The 23778-nt window shown below is 36.7% G+C and overlaps 2 protein-coding genes across 4 annotated transcripts in view; one reads left to right on the forward strand and one right to left on the reverse strand.

Moving 5' to 3' along the window:
* Positions 1–2559: 2559 nt before the first annotated feature.
* On the reverse strand, positions 2560–16865 carry NDUFB5 (NADH:ubiquinone oxidoreductase subunit B5). Of its 2 annotated transcripts, XM_049629573.1 has the most exons (6): positions 16659–16813; positions 10211–10299; positions 9089–9155; positions 7696–7757; positions 6378–6484; positions 2560–2794 (listed from the first exon to the last, which is right to left on the reverse strand). In XM_049629573.1, the coding sequence occupies exons 1-6, from the start codon at positions 16780–16782 to the stop codon at positions 2674–2676; spliced, it is 570 nt and encodes a 189-aa protein (XP_049485530.1). In that variant the 5' UTR covers positions 16783–16813; the 3' UTR covers positions 2560–2673. The 2 variants fall into 2 exon arrangements, with proteins under 2 accessions (XP_049485530.1, XP_049485531.1); XM_049629574.1 differs by lacking the exon at positions 6378–6484 and having other exon boundaries at positions 16659–16865.
* A 67-nt stretch (positions 16866–16932) lies between these two features.
* The window catches only part of MRPL47 (mitochondrial ribosomal protein L47), a 34777-nt gene continuing 27931 nt past the window's right edge, over positions 16933–23778 (forward strand). The window contains exons 1-3 of one of the 2 annotated variants that reach the window (XM_049629571.1): positions 16933–17077; positions 19652–19803; positions 20378–20438. In XM_049629571.1, the coding sequence (XP_049485528.1) occupies positions 16980–17077; positions 19652–19803; positions 20378–20438 (311 nt within the window). In that variant the 5' untranslated portion in view covers positions 16933–16979. The remainder of the gene's footprint in view (positions 17078–19651; positions 19804–20377; positions 20439–23778) is intronic. The other variant, XM_049629572.1, reaches the window with a different exon arrangement.

Below are 23778 nucleotides of genomic sequence, written 5' to 3' on the forward strand. Positions count from 1 at the left end.
ATATAGCATCATGTACAATTATCATACTCAAGACCTATATTCTTCCATTCTCCTTACCCTCTCCTACAAAACTGAATGATTCATGCAAACAGAGGCTTAGGGACAGCATGCCCTTCTCCCAAATCCTTTGTTAAAAATATGAGGTGGTTGGGGCGCCTAGGTGACTCTGTCGGTTAAGGAGTGACTTGTCTCAGGTCATGATCTCACCATTCATGAGCTCGAGCCCTGAACTGTCAGCACAGAGCCTGGATCCTGTTTCAGATCTGTGTCTCCCTCTCTCTCTGCCCCTCCCCTACTTGCTCTCTCTCTCTCAAAAATAAACATTAAAAAAAAAAAAAAATACGAGGTGGTAAGTAGACTGCATGGGGAAACCTTCAGAATGAAATTTGGAAGTAGCTAGGTGAGGCAGCCCTCTGCTGGGTAAATAAGAAAACACAGCTACTCCAGAGGATCTTGGCTGGATTGTAAAGGGCATTAAGTGCCTTCAGGGCACCAGGGCACTGAAAAGATATTTCCTGAAAATATGGACTTTTGAAGCTAGAGGTCATTCTGGAAGTTGAAGTGTAAATATTGATTTTTGTAAATATTGAATATGTGTTTAAAATCTGAGCCTCAATCTCTCATCTGTAAAACATAAAGTGATAGTACCTCATAAGGTGATTTTGAAATTAATGTGAAAATGCAGTCATTTAGCATAGTGCTCAACCAACAGTAAATGCTTAGCACATGACAACCATTATTTTAGCTTTTACTCACATTTTATAATCTTGGCAAGTAATCATTTGACCTTGTGGAACATCTCATGTTTCCAAAAAAAGGACTCTAAGAATCTTAAAGAGATTGCATCTAAGCAAAAGATGTGCACATCTGTGTGCATTTAAAAAGAACAACATAAAAAAAAAATAAAAAAAAAATAAAAAAAAATAAAAAGAACAACATAGGGGCACCTGAGTGGCTCAGTCAGTTAAGCATCTGACTTCGGCTCAGGTCATGATCTCACAGCTCCTGGGTTTGAGCCCCGTGTCAGGCTCTGCGCTGACAGCGCAGAGCCTGGAGCCTGCTTCAGATTCTGTATCTCCATCTGTCTCTGCCCCTCCCTTGCTCATACTCTGTCTCTCTCTCTCTCTCAAAAATAAATAAACATAATAAAAATAAAAAGCACAATATTATACTACATCTGAAACTAATGTAACATTGTGTGTCAACTGTACTTCAATAAAAATCATTTTAATGACCAAAAAACAGTTTATGGCCAAAAAACATGAAAATATTAAACTGAGATTTGTTCACTGAAAAACTGTTTATTACGGTGTCATTAAATGTGTAGATAGCTTTGGGTAGTATTGACATTTTGACAATATTTATTCTTCCAATCCATGAGCACGGAATGTTTTTCCATTTCTTTAAATCTTCTTCAATTTCCTTCATAAGCGTTCTATAGTTTTCAGCATACCAAAATGAACAAATCAGGAGACTATAGATGCTGGAGAGGATGTGGAGAAACGGGAACCCTCTTGCACTGTTGGTGGGAATGCAAATTGGTGCAGCCACTCTGGAAAAACAGTGTGGAGGTTCCTCAAAAAATTAAAAATAGACCTACCCTATGACCCAGCAATAGCACTGCTAGGAATTTACCCAAGGGATACAGGAGTACTGATGTTTGGGGCACTTGTACCCCAATGTTTATAGCAGCACTCTCAACAATAGCCAAATTATGGAAACAGCCTAAATGTCCATCAACTGATGAATGGATAAAGAAATTGTGGTTTATATACACAATGAAGTACTACATGGCAATGAGAAAGAACGAAATATGGCCCTTTGTAGCAACGTGGATGGAACTGGAGAGTGTGATGCTAAGTGAAATAAGCCATACAGAGAAAGACAGATACCATATGTTTTCACTCTTATGTGGATCCTGAGAAACTTAACAGAAACCCATGGGGGAGGGGAAGGAAAAAAAAAAAAAGAGGTTAGAGTGGGAGAGAGCCAAAGCATAAGAGACTGTTAAAAACTGAGAACAAACTGAGGGTTGATGGGGGGTGGGAGGGAGGGGAGGGCGGGTGATGGGTATTGAGGAGGGCACCTTTTAGGATGAGCACTGGGTGTTGTATGGAAACCAATTTGACAATAAACTTCATATATTGAAAAAAAAAAGGTGTCATTATGTTATATCGTTAGTTCAATATACATACTTTAAAATTCTGAATTGCCTCTGAATAATCTAGATATCTACAAGATATGTATGTAAACTACTAGATTTCCTGATATTTAACATAATTAGACTTCTCTAATTTCTAATTATCAGACAATTAAAACATTAGACTTTTAAAGTTACACCATTAGTAGTTCGTAAATTTCTATTTGTCCAAGTTTTTTTTTATTATATGATAAACCTTAGAGAAAGCAAAACCCACAAATCAAGTCTTAATCTGCCTTTCACAGTGTATACCAAATCATCATAATGTACACTTCAAATGTCTTGCAATTTTGTCAATTATGCCTCAATAAAACTGAAAAAAATTAAAATCCCACACAAAATTTTAATCTGAACCAATGCTGAGAAAAAAAGCAATGGAAGATCTTTTATTCATCACGTGAACAAAAAATACAGAATATAGTAATTAATTTTCCCCTAAAGAGAATATATTTTGTATTTAGAGAAACAAAGGATTAGTTGTCAGGAGTTGCTTTTGGAGAATGATCAATCAGCGCCTTGTCAATGGTTGGATACTGATACCAGGGACCATCGCCTCTTGCACGCATTAACTTTCGGACTTCTAGCTCCTTTAATCTGTAACAAACAGAACAGCAATACTGTGATTCCATCATTTCCAACTGCAAAATTAATGAATTATCTCCATAAAGAGAGTCTTTTGATTTTGTGTAAAGTATTATCTAAAGTACTTTATGTAAGGGACACCAGGGTGACTCAGTCGTTTGGGCATCTGACTCTTGATTTCAGCTCAGGTCATGATCCCAGGGTCAGGGGAGCGAGTCTCGTATCAGGCTCTGAACTGATTATTCTTCAAATTCTTCTTCAAATTCTCTCTCCCTCTGCTCCTCCCATGCTCACACATACTCTCTTTCTCTCTAAATAAATAAATAAATTTATGTATGTATGTATGTAAAGTATTAATATACCTCCACAGATCCATGTGTATACATTTATCTGATATGCACCTATAAGCAAAATTTGGGGCTTATTTTTGACTTTCATTATCTTGCTTATGTAGTTAGCCCACAGATACTGTTTTTAATCACTAAAACATCACTTGAATTGGTAATCTATTCTTTCCTCTTGTCCCAGCTCTTTATCTGGACAGATCACTTTCACTTGAATAGTGGTAATGCATCTCCTATCTTCTTGCCTTCTAGAAAACCCTCTTGAGACCACCTATTTTTGAAATAGGCCCTTTCCACGAAATCTTTCCTTTCCATTTTTATAGACTACATATTAAGTTTTTCATCTGACTGGAAATTTATCACAGTTAAATAATGCACTTTATTAACCTTAACCAACTCACTAACCCTACCTATGAGAGACTACCTACCTTTGTATTGTGTATGTAAGAGAGTGTATTCTTTTTTTTTTAAGGATTATATATCATATTATCCTTTTTTTCCTACTCTTTAGAATGTAATTATCCAAAATGCAAATATTAAAATATTCATAAGAAGGACTGGTTTTACCCTTACAATAGACTACTAGGCACCTGTTAAAAAGAATGAAGAAAATCTGTATATAGTAAATAGAGATGATACATATAGGGTTAGATTAAAAATGCAAAGTATAAAATGAGTATGTGTAGCATCTTCCCATTTCACTAAAAAACAGAAACTAATATGTATTCATACACATGCAGAAAGTATTAAAAAATGTGGAGGGCAAAAAAATAATAGTTATCTTTAGGCAGAAACAATTATGGGAGACAGTCCCTTTCTATTTTGTATCTTTCTTTTATGCTTCAGTTTTCCAAATACCTATACATATACTTAAAAAAATTTTTTTTAATGTTTACTTATTTTTGAGAGACACAGCATGAGCAGAGGAGGGGAAGAGAGAATCCCAAGCAGGCCCGATGCTGTCAGTGCAGAGCCCAACGTGGGGCTCAAACCCATGAACCGTGAGATCATGACCTGAGCCAAAATCAAGAATCCGACACTTAACCAACTAAGCCACCCACGCGCCCACCTAAACATATACTTTTTTAAAAACATAGGTACTCCTGTTCCATCCTCACAACAGCATCTTTCCTTTGGGGGTAGAAGTCACGCTTTTGTTTTGGTTTTTACTTTGTTTGGAAATTATTTAAAATCTCTATATGTCTAAGGAATTCTAGGATCTATCTTTTAATTGGAACTCAAAGGTGTATGTCTGAAGTTCAAAAAAGTCCAATGTTACTAAGTGTGAGCCATACTGCTGGTTCCATGCTCTTAAATACATAACAATTCCATATGGTAACTATATACATGTATGATTACATATCTAGTTCTTTTAATCATTTAAATATCTATATATATATTTTTTACTATCATAGCAATTTTTATAAACTATTAAGTTTAAAAGAGAATAACAGAAAGCAGATCAGTGGTAGACTGGGGCCAAGAGTAGGGGATGGGGAATGACTGAAGGCACAAGAAAGAGGCTCAGTAGGTGATTGAAATGACCTTGGCTATGATGGTTACACAGCTATTTTCCTTGATCAAAACCCACTGAACTTAATGGATGCATATGACTGTATGTAAACCTCACTACAAACACTAAAATAAATCTCAGACAGGATCACATTTAAAAGTAGCAAAAGGAAACATGAGTGAACATTAAAAAAAATAATAATTTTGGACTTAAATATTTCCCTATTTAATTACTATCAAAAACCTATGCATGACACAAAATCCCAAAAGCTAAGGAAAAGGACTGACAAACTTGACAATAATTAAATGAGTAAATATATATAAAGTAATTAAAACACTGATGCATGGTAAGTGTTCAGAAACACATTACCACTACTACACTTTTGTTAACCTGAAACATAAAAACACTTAGGCTGCAAAAAATTTTACACTATCAAAACACAAATGACAAGTCAGTAAAACATACTTGCAACAAAAACAAAAAGATATTTTAGTTAAATGTATACATTAGTAGAAAAAAAGGGAATTTACGGGAAAGCAAATACAGCTAGTAGATTTATTTGTGAAAAAATACTCAACCTTACAAAAAAATACAAAATTGAAATAATGAAATAACATGTTTCAACTATCTTATCAGCAAAATGTTTAGGCTTGATAAATTCCATTTACAGGGAATGGTATGGAAAGCAGAAATTATCATGTATTGGTGACAGAAAAAACAACTGATAAACAATGTTTTGGGAAAGTGTTTGGCAACATCTATCTAAAATCTAAACATATAACATTTGGTTTATCAGTGCCACTGCTAGGAAATTTATATTCCAGATATACTAAATAAATATGCAGCAGTCTATGTAGAAGGATATTGACTACAGCACTATGTATATTATCAAAAAACTTATAAAGAACCGAAGTACCAACAACAAGGGACTGGTTAAAAAAATTAAGGTACACCCATCCAGTAAAATATATAATGCAGACATTAAAATGAACAGGGTGCGTACTATTATAGAAAGATCACCAAGATCTATTTAAGTGAAATGAAGGCAAGGTACAGAGCGGTGTCTATAAGAAGATTCTATTTGTGTTAATATATTTTCAAATGATATACAAAATATATTTTTAAGGCATAAATTTTCTTCTAGGGACATACACAAGAAATAATTAAATAGTCACTTTTAAGGATGAGACTAGGTAGAGGAGGAAAGGAAATTGAGGGAGGTGGGGCATAGATGGAGGAGAGGGCTTCCCTGCATTTAAAAGAGTGAGAATTAAAAAAAAAATTTTTTTTAATGTCTTTTTTTGAGAGAGAGAGTGAGAGAGAGTGAGCCCGGGGCAGGGGGCGGGGGTGGGGCTGGGTGCAGAGAGAGAGGGAGACACAGAATCCGAAGCAGGCTCCAGGCTCTGAGCTGTCAGCACAGAGCCCAATGTGGGGCTCAAACCCATGAACCGTGAGATCATGAAACCTGAGCCAAAGTCGGACGCTCAACCGACTGAGCCACCCAGGCGCCCCAAAAGAGTGAGATATTTTAAAAAGAATTCTTTTTACTCTGACAGATATTATCAACCAATAGTCTCAGTTTCCAGCTCATAAACTCCACTCTAAACAGGCCAGATCCATCCCCATCTTCATTGTTTTACATGGAGCATCCTAAAGTGTTGAAACAGTTTAATTTTTTTCTTATGGCTTACAATAGTAAGGAAGGAGATTTCTTTCCTGCCCCTCTCCCCTTTTTTACCGTAAATCAGCCTTTTCAGCTTCAATTCGAAGGATAGCCATTGTTTTTTCATAATTCTTTTCAGGACTATCAAAGAAAGTTCGGGCAATCCATCTTGAGATAGGATGCTACAAGAGAAAATTTGTTATTATTTTCTGAACACTACTTTGCTTTTTCAGTTTACTATTCTTCAAAATGGCCATCTCTTGGGCATTGAGCAGGACACCTGTTGAGATGAACACTGGGTGTTGTATGGAAACCAATCTGATAATAAATTATATTTAATATTAAAAAAATGCCCATCTCAGGTAAATCAATAATACTAATTAAATGCTAACTACTTTATATATTTTTCAAATTACTTTAATCCATTAGGTGGATATTATTTTTGTCCCCATTTTATAGATGAGCAAATTTTGCAAAGTTATACAGTTACTAAGTGCCAGGATCTGGATGCAAACTGGGTCTGTCTGACTCCAAAATCTGTGCGTTTTGCCATTATACTATACTGAGGATCTTAAGTGGCTAATTTAGGAGCTAAACCCAGGGCTTGGTGATGAAAAACTGAAGCTCCTTCTCTCAGCACAGATAAACTATTTGTATGGCTTGCCTTAAGATATAATAATGCTATATTAATGATATATTTTTCTGAAATATAGTTGTCAGATAATAAAACATGACAGAATATACTCTACTCAAGGCCATCTCACCACAACACTTATAAAGACACGTAGCAGAATTAACTTTAGAGATTCCCAAGCAGGACCCACACCGTCAGTGCAGAACCTGATGCTGCTTTCGTAGCAGCCCGACGCTGCTGTTTTAGTAGCAGGGACAGTGTGCTAAAATGACAGTGCAGGCTCTCAGAACAAGCCTGCGTAGGTCCAAATACTGGCCCTACCTTTTGGACAGGTCACTTCTCCTCTTTTATGCCTCAGTTTCCTCACCTCTGAATTGGGGATAATAATAGCACATTTCACATGGAACACGGTAATATTTACAAAACACTACCACAGCCCCTGCTACATAGTAGGTGCTTGATAAAGAATAGCTAAGCATTAGTATTGGTAAAATCTTTCCTATGGCATTGAACTTAGGATATGTTCTGATGGTTAATATGCTAGGATGAGAACGCACTGCAGAGTCATTCTTTAAAAAACCATACAGCGTAAAGCAATAAAACAAATGACCAAAAGAAGTTGCTTGTAAAAAGTGAGCACAAAATGTGTCATCTCCCTCATACCAAAAATTGAATATATCATAATTGCTAAATTAAGACATTAATCAGTACACTGACAAGACACGTAATGGAAAGTAACTTTCAATGGCCTATACCAACCTTGAAGTATTCCCAGTGTTCTGGGATATAGCCTTCTGGAATTTCTGCTAATTCAGCCTCACCTAATAAGAGAAAATAGTGATGTCCAATTAGTATCAGCAGTTTGTAATATTAATTTTCCACTATTTAAGAAACCAACCTCTTGTGGTTTTAAAGAAAGCTCTGTACTAATGAAGATATCAAATACAGTTGACCCTTAAACAACATGGGTTTGAATGGCATGGGGTCACTTACACGTGGATTTTTTTACAGTACAGTACTGTATTTTCTTTTTTTTTTTTAAAGTTTATTTATTTGAGAAGAGAGTGTGGGAGCAGGGGAGGGGCAGAGAGAGAGGGACACAGAGAATCCCAAGCAGGCTCTGCAACTCAGCAGAGCCCGATATGAAGCTTGAACTCATGAACCATGAGATGATAACCCAAGCTGAAATCAAGAGTTGGACGCTTAACCAACTGAGCCACCCAAGCGCCCTTCCTTATCATTTTCTTAATAACACTGTCTTTTCTCTAGCTAACTTTATCACAAGAATTCTTTATCACTTTATACAAAGAATACTTTGTATAATATAAAAAATACACAAAGTATGTGTTAACCAACTGTTTATGTTATCAGTAAGGTTTCTGGTCAACAATAGGCAATCAGTAGTTAAGTTTTGGGGGAGTCAAAAACTTATATGTGGATCTCTGACTGAGCAAGGGGTTGATACCACCACGTCGTTCAAGGGTCACCTGTATTTTAGATTCACTTTAATGTGGTTTAAAATTATTTCATTCATTAGATATTTTTTAGATGTCTTCTACTTGTAAGGCATTGTCTATTGTCTAAGGCATGATAGGAGAGTTTCACATTGTTTTTATACAATGTAACAAAATATAATAAAAGACACATTATTCCCTCTGGTTTTCCCTACCACTACTAGACAAAATATTTTAGGAGTCAAGATGTTAGAAGTAGTTTGGGCAGTGTTTCCCATGAAAATCTAATTTGCACTGTCATTCACAGTTTCATTCTTTTTTAGATTATAATTTTACATGTTCCAAGGTGCATAAAAAAATTCTTCCATCCTTTAGCCTCTCTTCCACCTCTATCTCTATTTTTTTTTTTTATTCAGAATTGTCAAACTGGTTTTGGAGAAATAACAAGGAGGAAAACAAGGCTTTCTGAAGCCATTTGTGGCCTCTACAGAGTTGGTGACCTTCAAGGTTCTTGAAGGGAAAAAAAATCTTTAAAAAAACAACATTGTACCCTGTTGCAGATTGAGATCTGGTTACTGTAAAATAAAATCTCATGTTTATTATTTAAATAATTTTTTCTTATAACATTCGTAATTTCCTTCTGTTATTAATATACATGGGTTTTAAAAATTTACCAGTTTGGTTGGAGAGGTACTTACCAATGAATATATTCACCAGAGTTATGCCAATTGCTACTGGAATCCCAGTCAACAAAATGTAGAATTTCTGTTGAGATTAAAAAATAGTTTTCACATAACATAACCATTACCTAACTTTCTTTCCCCACTCTTAAACTGTCTTCAATTTTTGATTTCCTTCCATTGCCTGTAAAATAAATTTGCCATATTGGAGATGTGGTACCAAAGTATTTATTTCTGAGATTTTCTTTTGCTCTAACTTTTAGATGCCTATATTTGGAAGCAAAAATGAAAGAAAAAGTAAGGATTAATTGTAAAAGGGTAATACAATATATGTTTAAGTGATTTTCCCATTTTTGGTTAAGGCGATGTAATAAAAGTTGAGAAATTTTTGTATTAAGATGGGAAGTGCAAAAACATCTGGGTGTTGTTACCCACTGTAGAGTTTGAGTTGGTCATGACAAGAAAAGTGGGAGCTCAACCAGGAGAGTGAGGAGGGGCACTGAGCACAATGGGCGAGCAAGAGGTCTAGAGGGCAGCGTCCAGACAATCTTCTATCTGCCAGGCCTCTACTTTTCCTTAAAGAGCCTTGAGATACAAATATATAGCTGGCACCCCACTTCATCCTCTGAAATCAATGTTCCTGAACAATATAGAAATAAAAAATTGTAGTCCAAAATAATGTAGTTACTTTAAGGAAGTCTTTCAATGAGTTCCTTGGTATTTTAAAGAATATTTTAATAATATAAATAATTATCCCCAAATGAATCCATTTTCAAAGTTTAATAACTTATAGACTTTAGTGTATGTGTGTGGGTGTGTGCATGCACGCATGCATGCACAGTGAACACAGATTACATTTCAAAACCCCACAATCTTGAGAATAAAGGAATGGCTCATTTTTTACCTCTAATACATATGAATCCTTTTTTATAAAGAACGAAAAGCTCACTAGTTTAAAAAGAAATTCAGTAACAAATCAGACATTACAGTACAAAATCTCAATTATCTTTTAAAAAAGAAATGTGAATTTACAAAATAACACCTTTTACGAAATGAAAGATGCTTATTTTCTAAATAGGCCAAAAAAAAAAATTCCTATTTGTATATAAAGAGTTTAGTTTAGCAAAATTTTTGACTCACCATTAAACTCAAAAAACGCCTGTCATAGAATCCAGAAGGTTTGATGATAAACAGTCTTTTCCCATGATCTCCACTGTGTCGCACAGGAGCTGGCAATATTAAATTACCCTGTTACATATACAAGGCTCATAAACGTATACTGTTCTATTCTGACATAAAATCAGGTTATAAGAAAATGTATGTTCATAAATGTTTAATATGAATTAAGACAAAAAATACATACTTATTTGAGTACTAAAGGCAGGGCAGATAGGGTATCTTTCAACAAACACTAATGTACTATTGTAAACTCTAGCTCTCTTCATTTTTATTCAACTTTAAAGAGATATCTAAATAATTGTCTAAATTTGTTTCCAGAGCAGGCAGGGAGGTTAGATACTCTTGGTGGGCTAATTATCTTTGTTTATCTCTGCAGTAAATATCTGCTAATGCTATAAAATAAATAAACTTAAATTGTGTCACTTCATATGATGAGGAAATATGCATCAGGGATTTGCAGCAAAATAGATGGAAAGATATTTATTCCACATATCTCCAGCAGGAACTTGAACTTGTTAAAAGTAAATACTCTAACATATCTTGATAAAATCGGTCTGTAAGCCATTTCTTTTTTTTTCTTCAATTTTATTTTAGAGAGAGAGAGAGAGAGAGAGACAGAGAGAGCATGAGCAGAGGAAAAGAGAGAAAGAGAGAGAGGGAGAAAAAGAGAGAGAGAATCCTAAGCAGGCTCCATGCTCAGTGCAGAGCCCAATGCAGCTCAAACCCACAACCCTGGGATCATGACCTGAGCTGAAATCAAGAGTCGGACACTGAACTGACTGAGTCACCCAGGCACCCTTGTAAGCCATTTCTGGTTGTGAATATTCTCCTTTTCAAATTCTCCCTTGGACAGTATGCAGTCAAGCCTCACTGGAGATAAACTGAGGCAAAATTTCACCCCTAAGCTTATTTCTACATGATTTCCCTTTCTTGGATGCCTGGAAGGATCACTGCAGGCACTCTAAGCCCTTGTGCTGAAAGCAGGAAAGGATCTCACTGTTACTGGGAAACTGAGATTATGGTTTCTGCTGTATGAAAGTGTATTCAAAAAAATTTCCCATGGGAGTCACTGCAGAATACAAAACTAATTCCCCATTAAAGTAATTTTAGTTATAATAGAGGTCATAAAGATTTGTATCCTTTGTTCAAGCTTAAATGTCTGGAATGCCTTTCCCTCTCCTGATATTATTAGGCCCAGATGACATTTTAACCTCCAAAAACCAACATTATTCCCAATCACATGAGATGTCTCCTACTTCTGAACTGTTGTATATTCTAGTGATATGCATACTTGCTTTCACCGCTTCCACTGAAATATAAATGTCTTGAAGGTAGGAACTATATTCTTAATTTTGGTATCACCTATAGTAGCTTGCAATGAATTTAGGAAGTTAATTCACAAGAGAATTTGAAGCTGGCATGCATTTACTGTGTACAATTCACACTACTAAAGTTTCTAAAATAACAAGAGAATGTGGTAAAGTGATTATATATTTCAGAAAATCATTTGAAAGGTACATTGGAATTCTTTGTGGCCTAGATGCAAAAAAAAGAGCTGGTTAATAGTACAAACCACTCATTAATTCTATTCTACTATGTGTAGGCCCCGTGCTAGGCTATTCTTTCCAACAAAGGAAAGAAACAGGATGCAATGTCAGAAAAAACCAGGCCCAGAAGTAAGGTTCCTATATAGACAGGATGGTGGAGATGGGGGGTATGAGGAAGGGGCATTAAAAGGTGAGAGAAGAAGCAAATTAGATGAATTTATAATGGGTAACTGATTGATTATACCCAAAAGGTGCTGATTACTTAATCCAACAACCTGCCAAAAGGCTCCATCCAAAGCTCTGAGAAGTTGAGATTTCTACAAATGGCCTGGATGAGGTGAAAATGGCATTCCTGATGACACAAAGCTACTGATACAAGGATGGCTACTACACTGATGATGAAATAGGATCCCCAAAAGTCCTCTCACACATTTATAAAAGGGTAAATCTAAAAGGATTAAATACAAGAAGTGGAAAGTCCTGATTGGACCTCCCAAAAGTTGCTCACAGACTTAAGCAGAGTCATTGGTGTGATATGGTAACCAAGAAAGTCAAAGACAATTCAATCCTAATCTTATGTACGAGAAGTGTAGGGTCAAAACAGGAGGAACACCCACCTCCATCTCCTAATTACACCTGCAGGAGTGTGTCCATCCCAGAGTATATTGTTTTAGAGGAACAACCTGGAGCACACCCCAACTTAAGCAACCAGTATGGCAAACAACCTGGAAACTGATATACTGAAGCTTAAAGAAATGCAACTGATTGATTGGCCTACAAAAAAGAAGTCTGGGTAGAAAGCAGAGAAGTGCCTTTAAATAGGTGAAGGGCTATCCCATAACAAAGGGTCACACTATTCTGTGCTGACCTGAAAGGAGGAACCAGGAGTAATTTTCAGCTTAATACGAGGAAGAAGTTTCTAACCATTTTAGTGGTTCAAAATAAAATTGGACTGCCTCTCCAGTCCCCTTTTTGGAGTTATTCAAGTGTCAACAGTGGGATGTAAAAAGGATATTCTAGGGGTTGGCCTAGAGGATATCTAAGGTCCTTTTCCTCAAAGAATCAGAACACATGGCCTGTCTTAGAACAAAAAGGCATACCTTTCCAACTTATCAGTCTCAATGATTTCCTTCCAACTCCAAGAACTGTTTCTAGACTTCAAGTTTTTGCACTCTTTGCCGAAAAGCTTTTCCCCAGGCTCTTTGAACAGTTACTGCCGCACCTCCATCCTTCAGGACCAAGTTCAAATGTAACCTCCTCGAAGAGGTCTTCTCTGACTACCCTATCCAAAGCTGGCCTCCTACTTACCCTCCGTGATATTATTTGGTTAGTTCTTTTAGAACAATACACACTAAGCCTGATTATTTTGTTGAAGTCCATGAGGTCAAGGACCGCATTATTCAGTACTGTATCCCCAGTACCTTTTAGTGTCTGCCACATGATGGATGCTCCATAAATATGCTGGAATTTACATTTCTTAAGTAAATTAAATGTCAGTTGGGATCCTTCCTCACTCTCTGAAAGTAAATCTACTCAGAAGAGACAGTGTACTCCCAACTTTCCCTTTCAACTGGGCAGGCAGGCAGGCAGGCAGGCAAACACACACACACTACCCAGAGAGAAAGACATGGATTAAACTCTACCTGGTTTTAGGGACAACTGATTATGCATAACACCATTAACAGATATAAAAAAATGTAACATAAAAAAACTATGGAAGAATGCTTGGTCTGGCTGTATTCTAGCAATATTAATGCAGTTAGTAAAGTGAACTGCTTGCTTGCTTTCCATATAATTACCTTTACTGTTAAACAAGTTATTCATGTCATTAAATGTGCTAAATAACTATTATTATTTTATTACTGTTATTATTATTGTTAACTGTTCTAAAGTATATTTCATAGCACTAAACTCTTCTCAAACATTCTGAGCCTTCATGATTTGTTGTTGATGTAGTCAGGCCACCTGCTTACAATTTAAAAATATTAGGGTGAATACTGCTTACATGGTTTTTGACAACTGTGATATTTGTGAAGATCAAATAAGATAATGTAGGTTTTGTGTCTCTAAGACAACAATAAAAAACTAGCCATTTTCTTTCCTTCATTCTCAGACTATTCCCAGTTAATGACTCCGCCAACTCAATTACCCAGGCTAAAAAACTCATTCATCTTCCTTGTACCTACCCCTCATTCATCAATTGTCAAGGCCTCTTGATTCTAAGATTCAACTTTTCTTTCCTGCCCTCTTTACCTCACTGGCTTAAGTAACCAACACCCCCTTATAAGCCATCCAAATTCAGAAGCATTTTCCCAAAACACACTACTGATTTGGTCTCCTGCTAAAACACTCTCTGCAGCCTACAAAACAGTTAAGATACTTTGGTTTTGTATTCAGTCCTCCACTCCCCCAACTTGGTCCCAAGTTCCCTTTTCTTAAGCCTTTTCTTTCAACATCTACCTATCTCAAGACCCCCCATATTCAGATATATCAGAAAATACATCCTCTATTTTTCTGCCAATTGCAGCTGTTAAAACTATCCAGAATCCACTTAAAATGCCCCATCTTCTACATCTGAATTAACTCCATATCACTTTGTTTATGTAATCATTTAAATATTTCTTCTCAGTTTTTTTAAACCATAATGTGCACACATCAGTCTTCATATTAAAGCTACTGCAGCTGAGGGAAGAACTTAAACTCATTTCTGTAATTCCTTGATATTAGACACTTAATAAATAATTTAAATAGAACACTTGTATCTGCTTATTTCCTGAGAAAAGTTTTCAAGGACGGTGAATGAAGATAACATGTCAGTACTACATGTATAAGAAAGGGGTGGCCACAGGGCCTGTTAGTAAACCAATGCTTCTAAATCTAGGTGCTGTCGATTTTCCCACTCACTCTTCACAACTACCTTATGAGGCAGGTTAAAATTATCATCCTCTTTTTTTTTTTTTTCTAACAGTTCTTATGGTAAGAGACAAGCACCTTTCAAAATGACATTCTAGAAAGATTCTAACTTATGCAGAAATATATTTCAGGATTATAAATACTTGTTAATAGTAAAGAGATTAGATTTATTTCCCTGTCAAAAGAATATAAGCACACTTGTAATAAACATCTTTTTTTAAAGATAAAGAAACACAGGTTCCAAGCAATTAAGTACTTTCCATTTAGCTTCCAAGATATGATGACCCAAGGTCACATAGCTACTAACTCTGGAGCAGGATTTGAATGTAGGCAGTCTAGCTCCAGAGAAAACAAAACAAGGTTTTCTGCTCCTGGGTCTTACAGTCTCATAGGGGAAGACATAAGCAATAACATAACAGATTAAAACCTTTCATTCCACAGTGACAGATGAAACCACCTGCAAAATACCTTTGAAAGCAGGTATCAGGCTGAAACACAGACTCTAATATAGCTATCAGATCCTTCCCTGGTCCCAGTGGAAAGGGTATAGATTATTGGTATTGATCCTTCCAGAAATCCAAGAAAGGAGGAATAACGTACAAAAGGGATCTGGGAGTGAGGTTTTCACCTGAGTTTATCTCCAGCAAGACATGAATAAATACTATCTCCAGGGAGTATTCGAAGAGGAGGATATTTGTAATCAGAAATGGCTTACAAAGGGATTTTATCAAGAAATGTTAGCACATGTAGTTGTTTTTTTTTAAAACAGGTTCAAATTCCTGCTGGAAATCCTTGAATTCCACTAGTTGTTTCCATCATTTTTGTGACAAGTCTCTATGTGAAGTGACATAATTCAAATTAAATTGGGAGAAGAAAAAAGGGGTAGAGAAAGATATTTTGAGGTTGGAGATCTTTTTGGCTTTCGAGTACACTTCCTCTCTACCTTCTTGTGTTGCACAGGGCAGACAGCTTACAGTATATTTTTTATCAAGAGGATTAAATGAATTAATATTTTTAAGATCTTAGGATGGTACATGGCACATAGGTGTTCAATAAATATTACATTTGGTGCTCTAGTGCATTATTTTTGTAATAACGGAGTCACAGTCCCTACATTAGTAAAATGGGGATAGTAACATTGTACTTAATTCGCAGAGTCTTTGAAAGAATTAGATTGAATACAATGCATCTGAGACTTTGCTATTATAATTATTCACTCTCCTAGAAGTCAATACAGTCTCCAAGAAGCTTCAAATAACCCTGGCATGACTGCATTATGACTTTCCTGGACCTAGGGATTTTTCCTTCATGGGCCCCTTCCACTGTAAGAAGATATTAAAAATTACTATTTTATGACTCCGTTGATATAAAACGAATACAATCCAGGCTGGATTCCTTACCACACATTCATTAACATTACAGGTTTGTTTTTTTGTTTTTTTTTTTCTTCCTCCTGGTTTTAAAAGAAAGAGAAAACATTTGCAGGGACCCCTAAAAGTATGGTGTAGGCACTGTGTCTACTGAAGGAGTTAACCCTGAGCCTCTCCACCTGCCTACTAACATCAGTGAGCTCCTGGGCAACATGACTTACAACCTTGTGGGACTAGAACCTAGGGTGGAATGTACAGAGAGAATCCGGTGCCTGAGACACCTAGATCTCTGGTCTGTGCCTTTTTAACCTCAACTTCATCCGCATATTAGCACCAACTGGGATGGTTGAGTGGTAAAGTGTTTGACAAATGCTAATTAATGATTTAAACACGATCGATCTGATTACCTCAGGAAAACCCTCGACCTCCTCACAAAGCCCACGCTCCATCTCTCCTCTCAAGCCCCAAGCCCGCAATTTCTCCCAGCTCCTTCCAGATCCCACCAAGGTCACTCCGGAGGAGCTCTTCATCTCTCATCCCACATCCCCTGAGCGCGCTTTTCCCAAAGCTAGCACCCACCGACAGTCTTCGGAAGGCCACGGGTGAGGAAGCCCCCGAATCCAAGTCGAGCACCAAGCCGGCGGCCGGAGAGAGCGGCCACTGCAGTGACCGAGGCCCGCTGCAATAAACTCATGGCCGCCATGGCTACTACGGGCAATTGAAAAGCTGGGGCGAGTAACAGGAGCCGAAAGAGCCAATTTACCAACGAGAGCGAAGGCGGAAAGTGGCCATCTTGAGTGAGGGCAAAGCCTATTTCTGTTTTCTCCATCCGGTCGGCCTGAGACACAGGAAGTGACATCATTGTGGAGAAACCGCGGTATCCTTACTTTCTGTGGAGACATGGCTGCGGCCAGTTTGGGCAGTGTTTGCAGAAAAGTCTTAACCGGGCTGAAAGCTTCTAAGTCGCTAATAAGTCTTCAGGCCCCACCTAGCACAGGGTAAGTGATGTGAGGAGTAGGTTTGTTCTCCTCTCCGACTTTGGATCTTGTTTGGTTGCCGAGATGCTGGAAAACAGCTGAGAGGCCGCGCGCATAACCGAACCCGAACTCACCTGCGTGAGAAGGGAATGCCCTTAGAGAAGTCGTCCACCTCCGACATTTCCGGTCTTTTCTCAAACTTTTTCTTGTCACCTAGTGCGGACCAGACAGTCCATGGGGTCTGTAGATAACAGAAGTATTTGTATTTGTTGACTTAAACCTAGAGGTACAGAAGTATCCTCTTTGGATGGGTGAGTTGGGAAAAACTGCACTGAAGAGGATTTGGTTATGGAACTGAAGATTATGTCAAGTTTGGATGGATAAAAACCAAGGCGCTTTTGTATTTCCAGAATCTATCAGATTTTTCAGTAAATGTGGAGTGAATAAGTGAAAGTAATCAAAAGAACGGAAAGTAGCTCTGCTGGTGTGAGAAAGGAACATCCTACATATGGTGTTTATTATTTCTGGAAAGACAGCCTGTCTTCTGGACAGACTGACGAGTTTATGGTATATGGTTTCCTCCCTTTTATTGGATTTTGTCTCTAATGAGTTGGATTTTATAAATCATTGGGTATGTCGGATTTTTTTTTAAAGGAAGTCATGTATGTGTCCTTGAGTCCAGCACAGACAATTGTTGAGCATCTATTATGTGCTATACATTACTTGCACTTACTTTAGAGATAAGCAATATTTTTTTCATTTTGCAGAGGTTCACAGGTTGTAACTTGATAAAGGTGACAAACTTGGATCAATTGTCTGTAATTCACTGTCATTTTTTCTTAAAAATAAATTTTAGAGGGGCACCTAGGTGGCTCAGTGAGTTAAGCATCTGACTTCAGCTCAGGTCATGATCTCACAGTCAGTGAGTTCAAGCCCCGAGTTGGGCTCTGTGCTGGCAGCTCAGAGCCTGGAGCCTGCTTCAGATTCTGTGTCTCTCTCTGTTTCTACTCCTCACCTGCTCATGCTCTGTCTCAGAACTAAACGTTAAAAAAAATTGTAAATAAAATAAATTTTAGATTTTTATTATCAAAATGAATATTGCTTCATTTGCAGACAATAAGGCAAGTGGAAAATAAGGCAAGTGTTTTGAAGAAAATAATAATCAACTATAATTTTTGCCACTCAAAGATTTCCTTACATTCCTTTTGATATATACATATACATGTAATTCTTCTAAGTTTATTTTTGAGAGAGAGAGAGACAGAGCAGGTGTGCGGGTGGAAGGAGCAGTGGGAGACAGAGAAGAGGGAGAATCCCAAGCAGGCTCTGAGCTGTCAGAGCAGAGCTTGACTCAGGGATTGAACTCACAAACCATGAGATCATGACCTGAGCTGAAATCAAGAGTCAGACACTTAACTGACTGAACCACCCAGGTGCCCCCACATACGTGTAATTTTAAAATAAAGCCAGAATCATATTTACATGTATGCATTTTGGTGCTCTACCCTGTTTCCCCAATTTTTTATATTTAAAAATTTCAAACCAACAGAAAAATTGTAAGAGTACTACAAAGGATAACCACTCTTCATCTATATTAAGCAAACCTTAGCATTTTGTCACATTTTTATGTCTCTTTATATCCATGCTTTATGTGTATTTTTTTCTGAGCTATTTGAGGCATTGTGACACTTCAGTATATGTCTCCTAAGAACGAGAACACTGTCTTTATAACTACAATACTACAATGATCATTCTGGAGTATTTAATATACTACTGTCGCCGTGCTTTTACGTAGCACACAGTCCAAATTTTTTCTTAATTTTTTATCCAGGGTCCAACCAACGATCATTCATTACTGTCGTTGGTTGTCATGTCTTCTTAGTCATCTTTAATCCAGAACATTTTTGAGCAGATCAGCCTTTTCAGATTATCCTTCCATTTAGATTTGTCTGATTGTGTCCTCATGGTTAGATTCAAGTTAAATTTTTTTGGTAGGAATACAACACTTGTGATACACTTTGCTATTGAGTTTTACATTCACCAGCTTATTAAATATTCTTTAAAAACGTGATTTTTAAATTACTGCATAATAAATTATTATACAAATGCACAGTAATTTTTTAACCATTTCCTGGTTGCATATTTACATTATTACCAACTTTTGGATATCACATATAATGCTTTAATAGATATTTTTATTCTCATCATATTTTAGTTGAAATTTCTAGATGAATTTTGGGTTGAAGGGGGAAGCATTGAGGCTTGTGATACATGTTGCAAAATTAATCTTCAGAATGTTTTTATCTGCTTATGTAACCACTAGCCAGGAATGAAAAGCCTAAAAGTGTTACCTTAAGTATAATTTTATCAAGATACTATCTCCAAAATTATGTGAATATATTAATCTCTGAAATTAAAGGGTAGCAGCATCTATAATGCAATATTGAAAATTATTTCTAAAGCATTTTATAAGTTTGTTCTTTGTGCAAAAACCCTAATTTTTTTTTTAACATTGTAGATGAGGAAATGATTCCAATTATTGCTTGTAAAATCCAAATGTTGCAAAACTCTGATCACTTGTTTATATATGTTCAGTTGCAGGTTTTCTCTTAGTCTTTTGCCTAAGAATATACCAAATGTCACATCTTTTCACCAGTGTAGATTACTTCATACCACATTGTCAAGAAAAGGACTGGAAGAATTTTTTGATGACCCAAAGAATTGGGGGGAAGAAAAAGTGAAATCTGGTAAGATATTTGGGTTGACTGATATTAAATATATTTATTAAATCCTCCATTACTTTGGGATTATTTATCCACCTTGGGGATCATTTAGGTGTTTCCTTTTTTTATTTCTTTTGGGAATGTGAGAGAAAATTAAAAGGACAATGTAATAGTACAGTTAATTGTTGATTGGCAGGTTGACAAAAGGCTTAGAAGAGGAGTAAATTGAAATTGTTAACTGAAGTGAGGCCAGAGATTTGGTTTAGATATCATTTTTTAGAGATAATTACATGTTTATAATGATATGAAATATTTTGGTATTAAACTGTGGAAACACATTCTTTTTTAGTACTAACATTTTTTTAATGCTATTGCCAGTGACATTACTAATATTTTATGTGTTACCTAATTGAATGCCAGTTTAGTCCTAATTGTGTACTATACTATGATATGATAAAACTATTATATTTTACAGATAAGGAAACAGGTTTAGAGAAGTTGAATAATCTGCCACAAGGCACATAGCTAGAAAATTATTTCATGTTGTGAATTTCATAAATTTTTCTGTGTGTGTCTGTGAATTTCATAATTTTAATAGGAGCTTCATGGACCTGTCAGCAATTAAGGAATAAAAGTAATGAAGATTTACATAAACTTTGGTAAGTATACTGAATACATTAATATGTAGGTGTTTGAAGCAGTTAAAATATGACAATGAGGTATAAACTTTACATCTATTTGATGTAAGAAATTGAGAAAGTGATTTGTCTTATAATACTATGGATGATATGTAAAACCAGTAAAGATTTTAAGACAAATGTATTAGTGTTCTCAAATAGTTGGGGATTAAGAAATTTTACTGTAACTGCTACCAGTCATACTAGCATCTTTTTCTTTAAGTTTATTTTATTTATTTTGAGAGAGAAAGCATAATTTTTGGGGGGGTGGGGGGCAGAGAGAGACTCTCAAGCAGGCTCTGTACAGTCGGCGCTGAGGCTGATGAGAGGCTTAAACTCGCTGTGAGATGATGACCTGAGTGGAAATCAAGAGTTGAGAGTTTAACCAACTGAGCCACCCAGGCATCCCCATACAAGCATTTTTATACTAACAATTTTAGTAAACTAATAAAATGAAATAGGAAGAGTTTGTCACATTTAAGCCTTCCTCCTTTTTATTACCTTATCCATGGTCTGGAATCTTTAGCTTATTTGCCCTGGGGAAATATGTTGGAGGGTGCATTTAATTGGGAATTTAGCTAAATTTTTCTGGCAAATTTTCCTGATGAATTAGAGAGGGTTGAGAGGATTTAAGTCAGTGTGGTTTAATGCATCCATTAAGCATTTTTAATGGATGATTTATTTATTTATTTACTTGTATTTGTATTTTTATTGAGGAGTAATTGATATAACGCTGTATTTCAGGGATACACTGTAATGATTCGGTATTTGTATGCATTATAAAATGATCACCTTAGTAAGTCTGGTTCAAATATGTCACCATACATAGAAAAGTTTTTTTCCTTGTGATGAGAACTTTCAAGATCTGCTTTCCTACCTATTTTCAAATATGCAGTACAGTATTATTAACTACAGTCACCATGCTGTACATTATATCACCATGACTTATTTTGTGGTAGGGTCCCCTCCCTAAGGAGAGAAAAAACGCAAAAAACCTGAAGGCAACCTGGCTATACACCTATGTGACAACATCCATCATGACCTTGTAACATGAGACCACTTAATCAGACTGCATGTTTGTGTGTTACCATATATGGGAGACAAAGAAATAGAAAATGTATAAAAAACTGTGCCGCGTGGCATTCGGGACTCAGTTTTTCTTGTAGGAACCCAACTAAGCAGTGCCTGCACGAATAAAGTTGTTTAGTGGAAAGAAAGGCCTCGGTGTCAGGAATCTGTGCAAGAGTCCTGCTACATTGTAACTGGAAATTTGTACTTTCTTACCCCCTTCATCCATTTTGCTATTAACCTAACAATAAAATAATTGGGGCGCTTGGGTGGCTCAGTCGTTAAGCATTCAACTCTAAACTTTGGCTCAGGTCTTGATCTCACAGTTCATGAGGTTCACTTGGTGTGGTTTGTGAGATTGAGCCCTACATAGGGCTCTGCTGCTGACAGCATGGAGCCTGCTCGTGATTCCCTCTCCCTCTCTCTGCTCCTCCTCAACGTGTGCACACACACTCGTCTTTCTCAAAATAAATAAACATTTTTTTTTAATAGAATAAAAATAGGGGCATCTGGGTGGCTCCATTGGTTAAGTGTCCTACTCTTGGTTTCAGCTCAGGTCATGATCTCACAGTTTCGTGAGTTTGAGCCCCATATTGGGCTGTGCACTGATGATGTGGAGCCTGCTTGGATTCTCTCTTTCTGCCTCTCTCTCTACTCCTCCCCTACTAATGCTGTCTCTCTCTCTCAAAATAAATAAACTTTAATAAATAAATAAAATAAGTTATTTTATCAGCAAAAATGGGTTTATTTGGGAATTAGACACTTTTAATTAAGGACAAGCAAGCTGTGGCAAAACCATAGACAAATCCTACAAAGGAATATTATTTTATGGAGAAGGAAGAGGAGGTTGGAAGGGATTGTTTTGAATGAAAGTGTTGTACAAAAGCAGGAGTTCAGAGTGATGATGGTTACTCATTGGCTGAGTTTCAGAGGTAGTCAATTTCTTGTAGATGGCCTTGTTTATCTTTCCCTTTGGGGCCTGTAATTGATGATTCTTTCCTGTTGAGTCTTCTATTAGGGATCTGTAATTGACAGTTTTTCCTGTAACTGACATGGAATGGTATGGCTCCCCTTCTAGGATCTCCAGTCTACTTTAGTGAGGTTTCCTTTTATTAATTTTCACATTCCCCTCCTTTTTTTTTTTTTCTTTCAATTTTTTTTAACGATTATTTATTTTGGAGAGAGAAAGAGTGTGAGTAGGAGAGGGACAGATAGAGAGGGAGACACAGAAGCCAAAGCAGGCTCCAGGCTCTGAGTTGTCAGCACAGGGCCCGAATTCACAAACTGCAAGATCATGACCTGAGCTGAAGTCGGATGCTAACTGACTGAGTCACCCAGGTGCCCCTCACATTTCCCCCTTTTGATCAAGATCTCTCCTTGAAAGCAGTGCTGAGGAAGAGTCCGTTTTTCTATATTTAGTGGTTTTTTCCTTCAGTGTCAGGAAGAACCTTTCCTGGTTGTCATGTCCTACCTTGGAGGGAAGGTGCCTAATAGTTGGAAACCACTTCAGATCACATTTAAGTAACAGGAAGATTAGGAGGGAGAATTCTTAGGCACTTCCCATCTAAGGTTTATATTTTCTCTAGGTCCCAACTGTTGGAGATCATCTCCTTATTGGGTGCATCATTTTCTTTTTTTAAATTTCCAGTATAATTAACTTAGTGTTATATTAGTTTCAGGTATACAATACCTGATTGACCCAGTTACTCAGTGCTTTTCACCATAAGTGTACTCTTACTAATCTTCACCTGTTTCACCCATCTCAGTGCCTACCTACCCTCTGGTAACCATCAGTTTGTTCTCTAAGACTCTCTTTTTTTTTCTCTTTTATACTTTGTTTTGTTTCTTAAATTCCACATATGAGTGAAATCATACACTATTTGTCATTCTCTGACTTATTTCATTTTAACATTGCACCCTCTAGATCCATCCGTGTTGTTGCAAATGTCAAGATTTCATTCTTTATGACTAATATTCTAGTGTACATATATACCACATCTTCTTTATCCATTCTTCTATTGATGGATACTTGGGTTGCTTCCATACTTTGGCTATTGTAAATAATGCTGCAGTAAACATGGTGCATATATCTTTTCAAGTTAGTGTTTTAGTATTTTTTATTTTTTTAAACATTTATTCATTTTTGAGAGACAGAGACAGAGTGTGAGTGGGGGAGGGGTAGAGAGAGACACAAAATCCGAAGCAGGCTCCAGGCTCCAGGCTCCAGGCTCCAGGCTCCAGGCTCCAGGCTCCA

The sequence above is a fragment of the Panthera uncia genome, chromosome C2 (genome assembly GCF_023721935.1).
Source record: "Panthera uncia isolate 11264 chromosome C2, Puncia_PCG_1.0, whole genome shotgun sequence".
Taxonomy (NCBI): domain Eukaryota; kingdom Metazoa; phylum Chordata; class Mammalia; order Carnivora; family Felidae; genus Panthera; species Panthera uncia.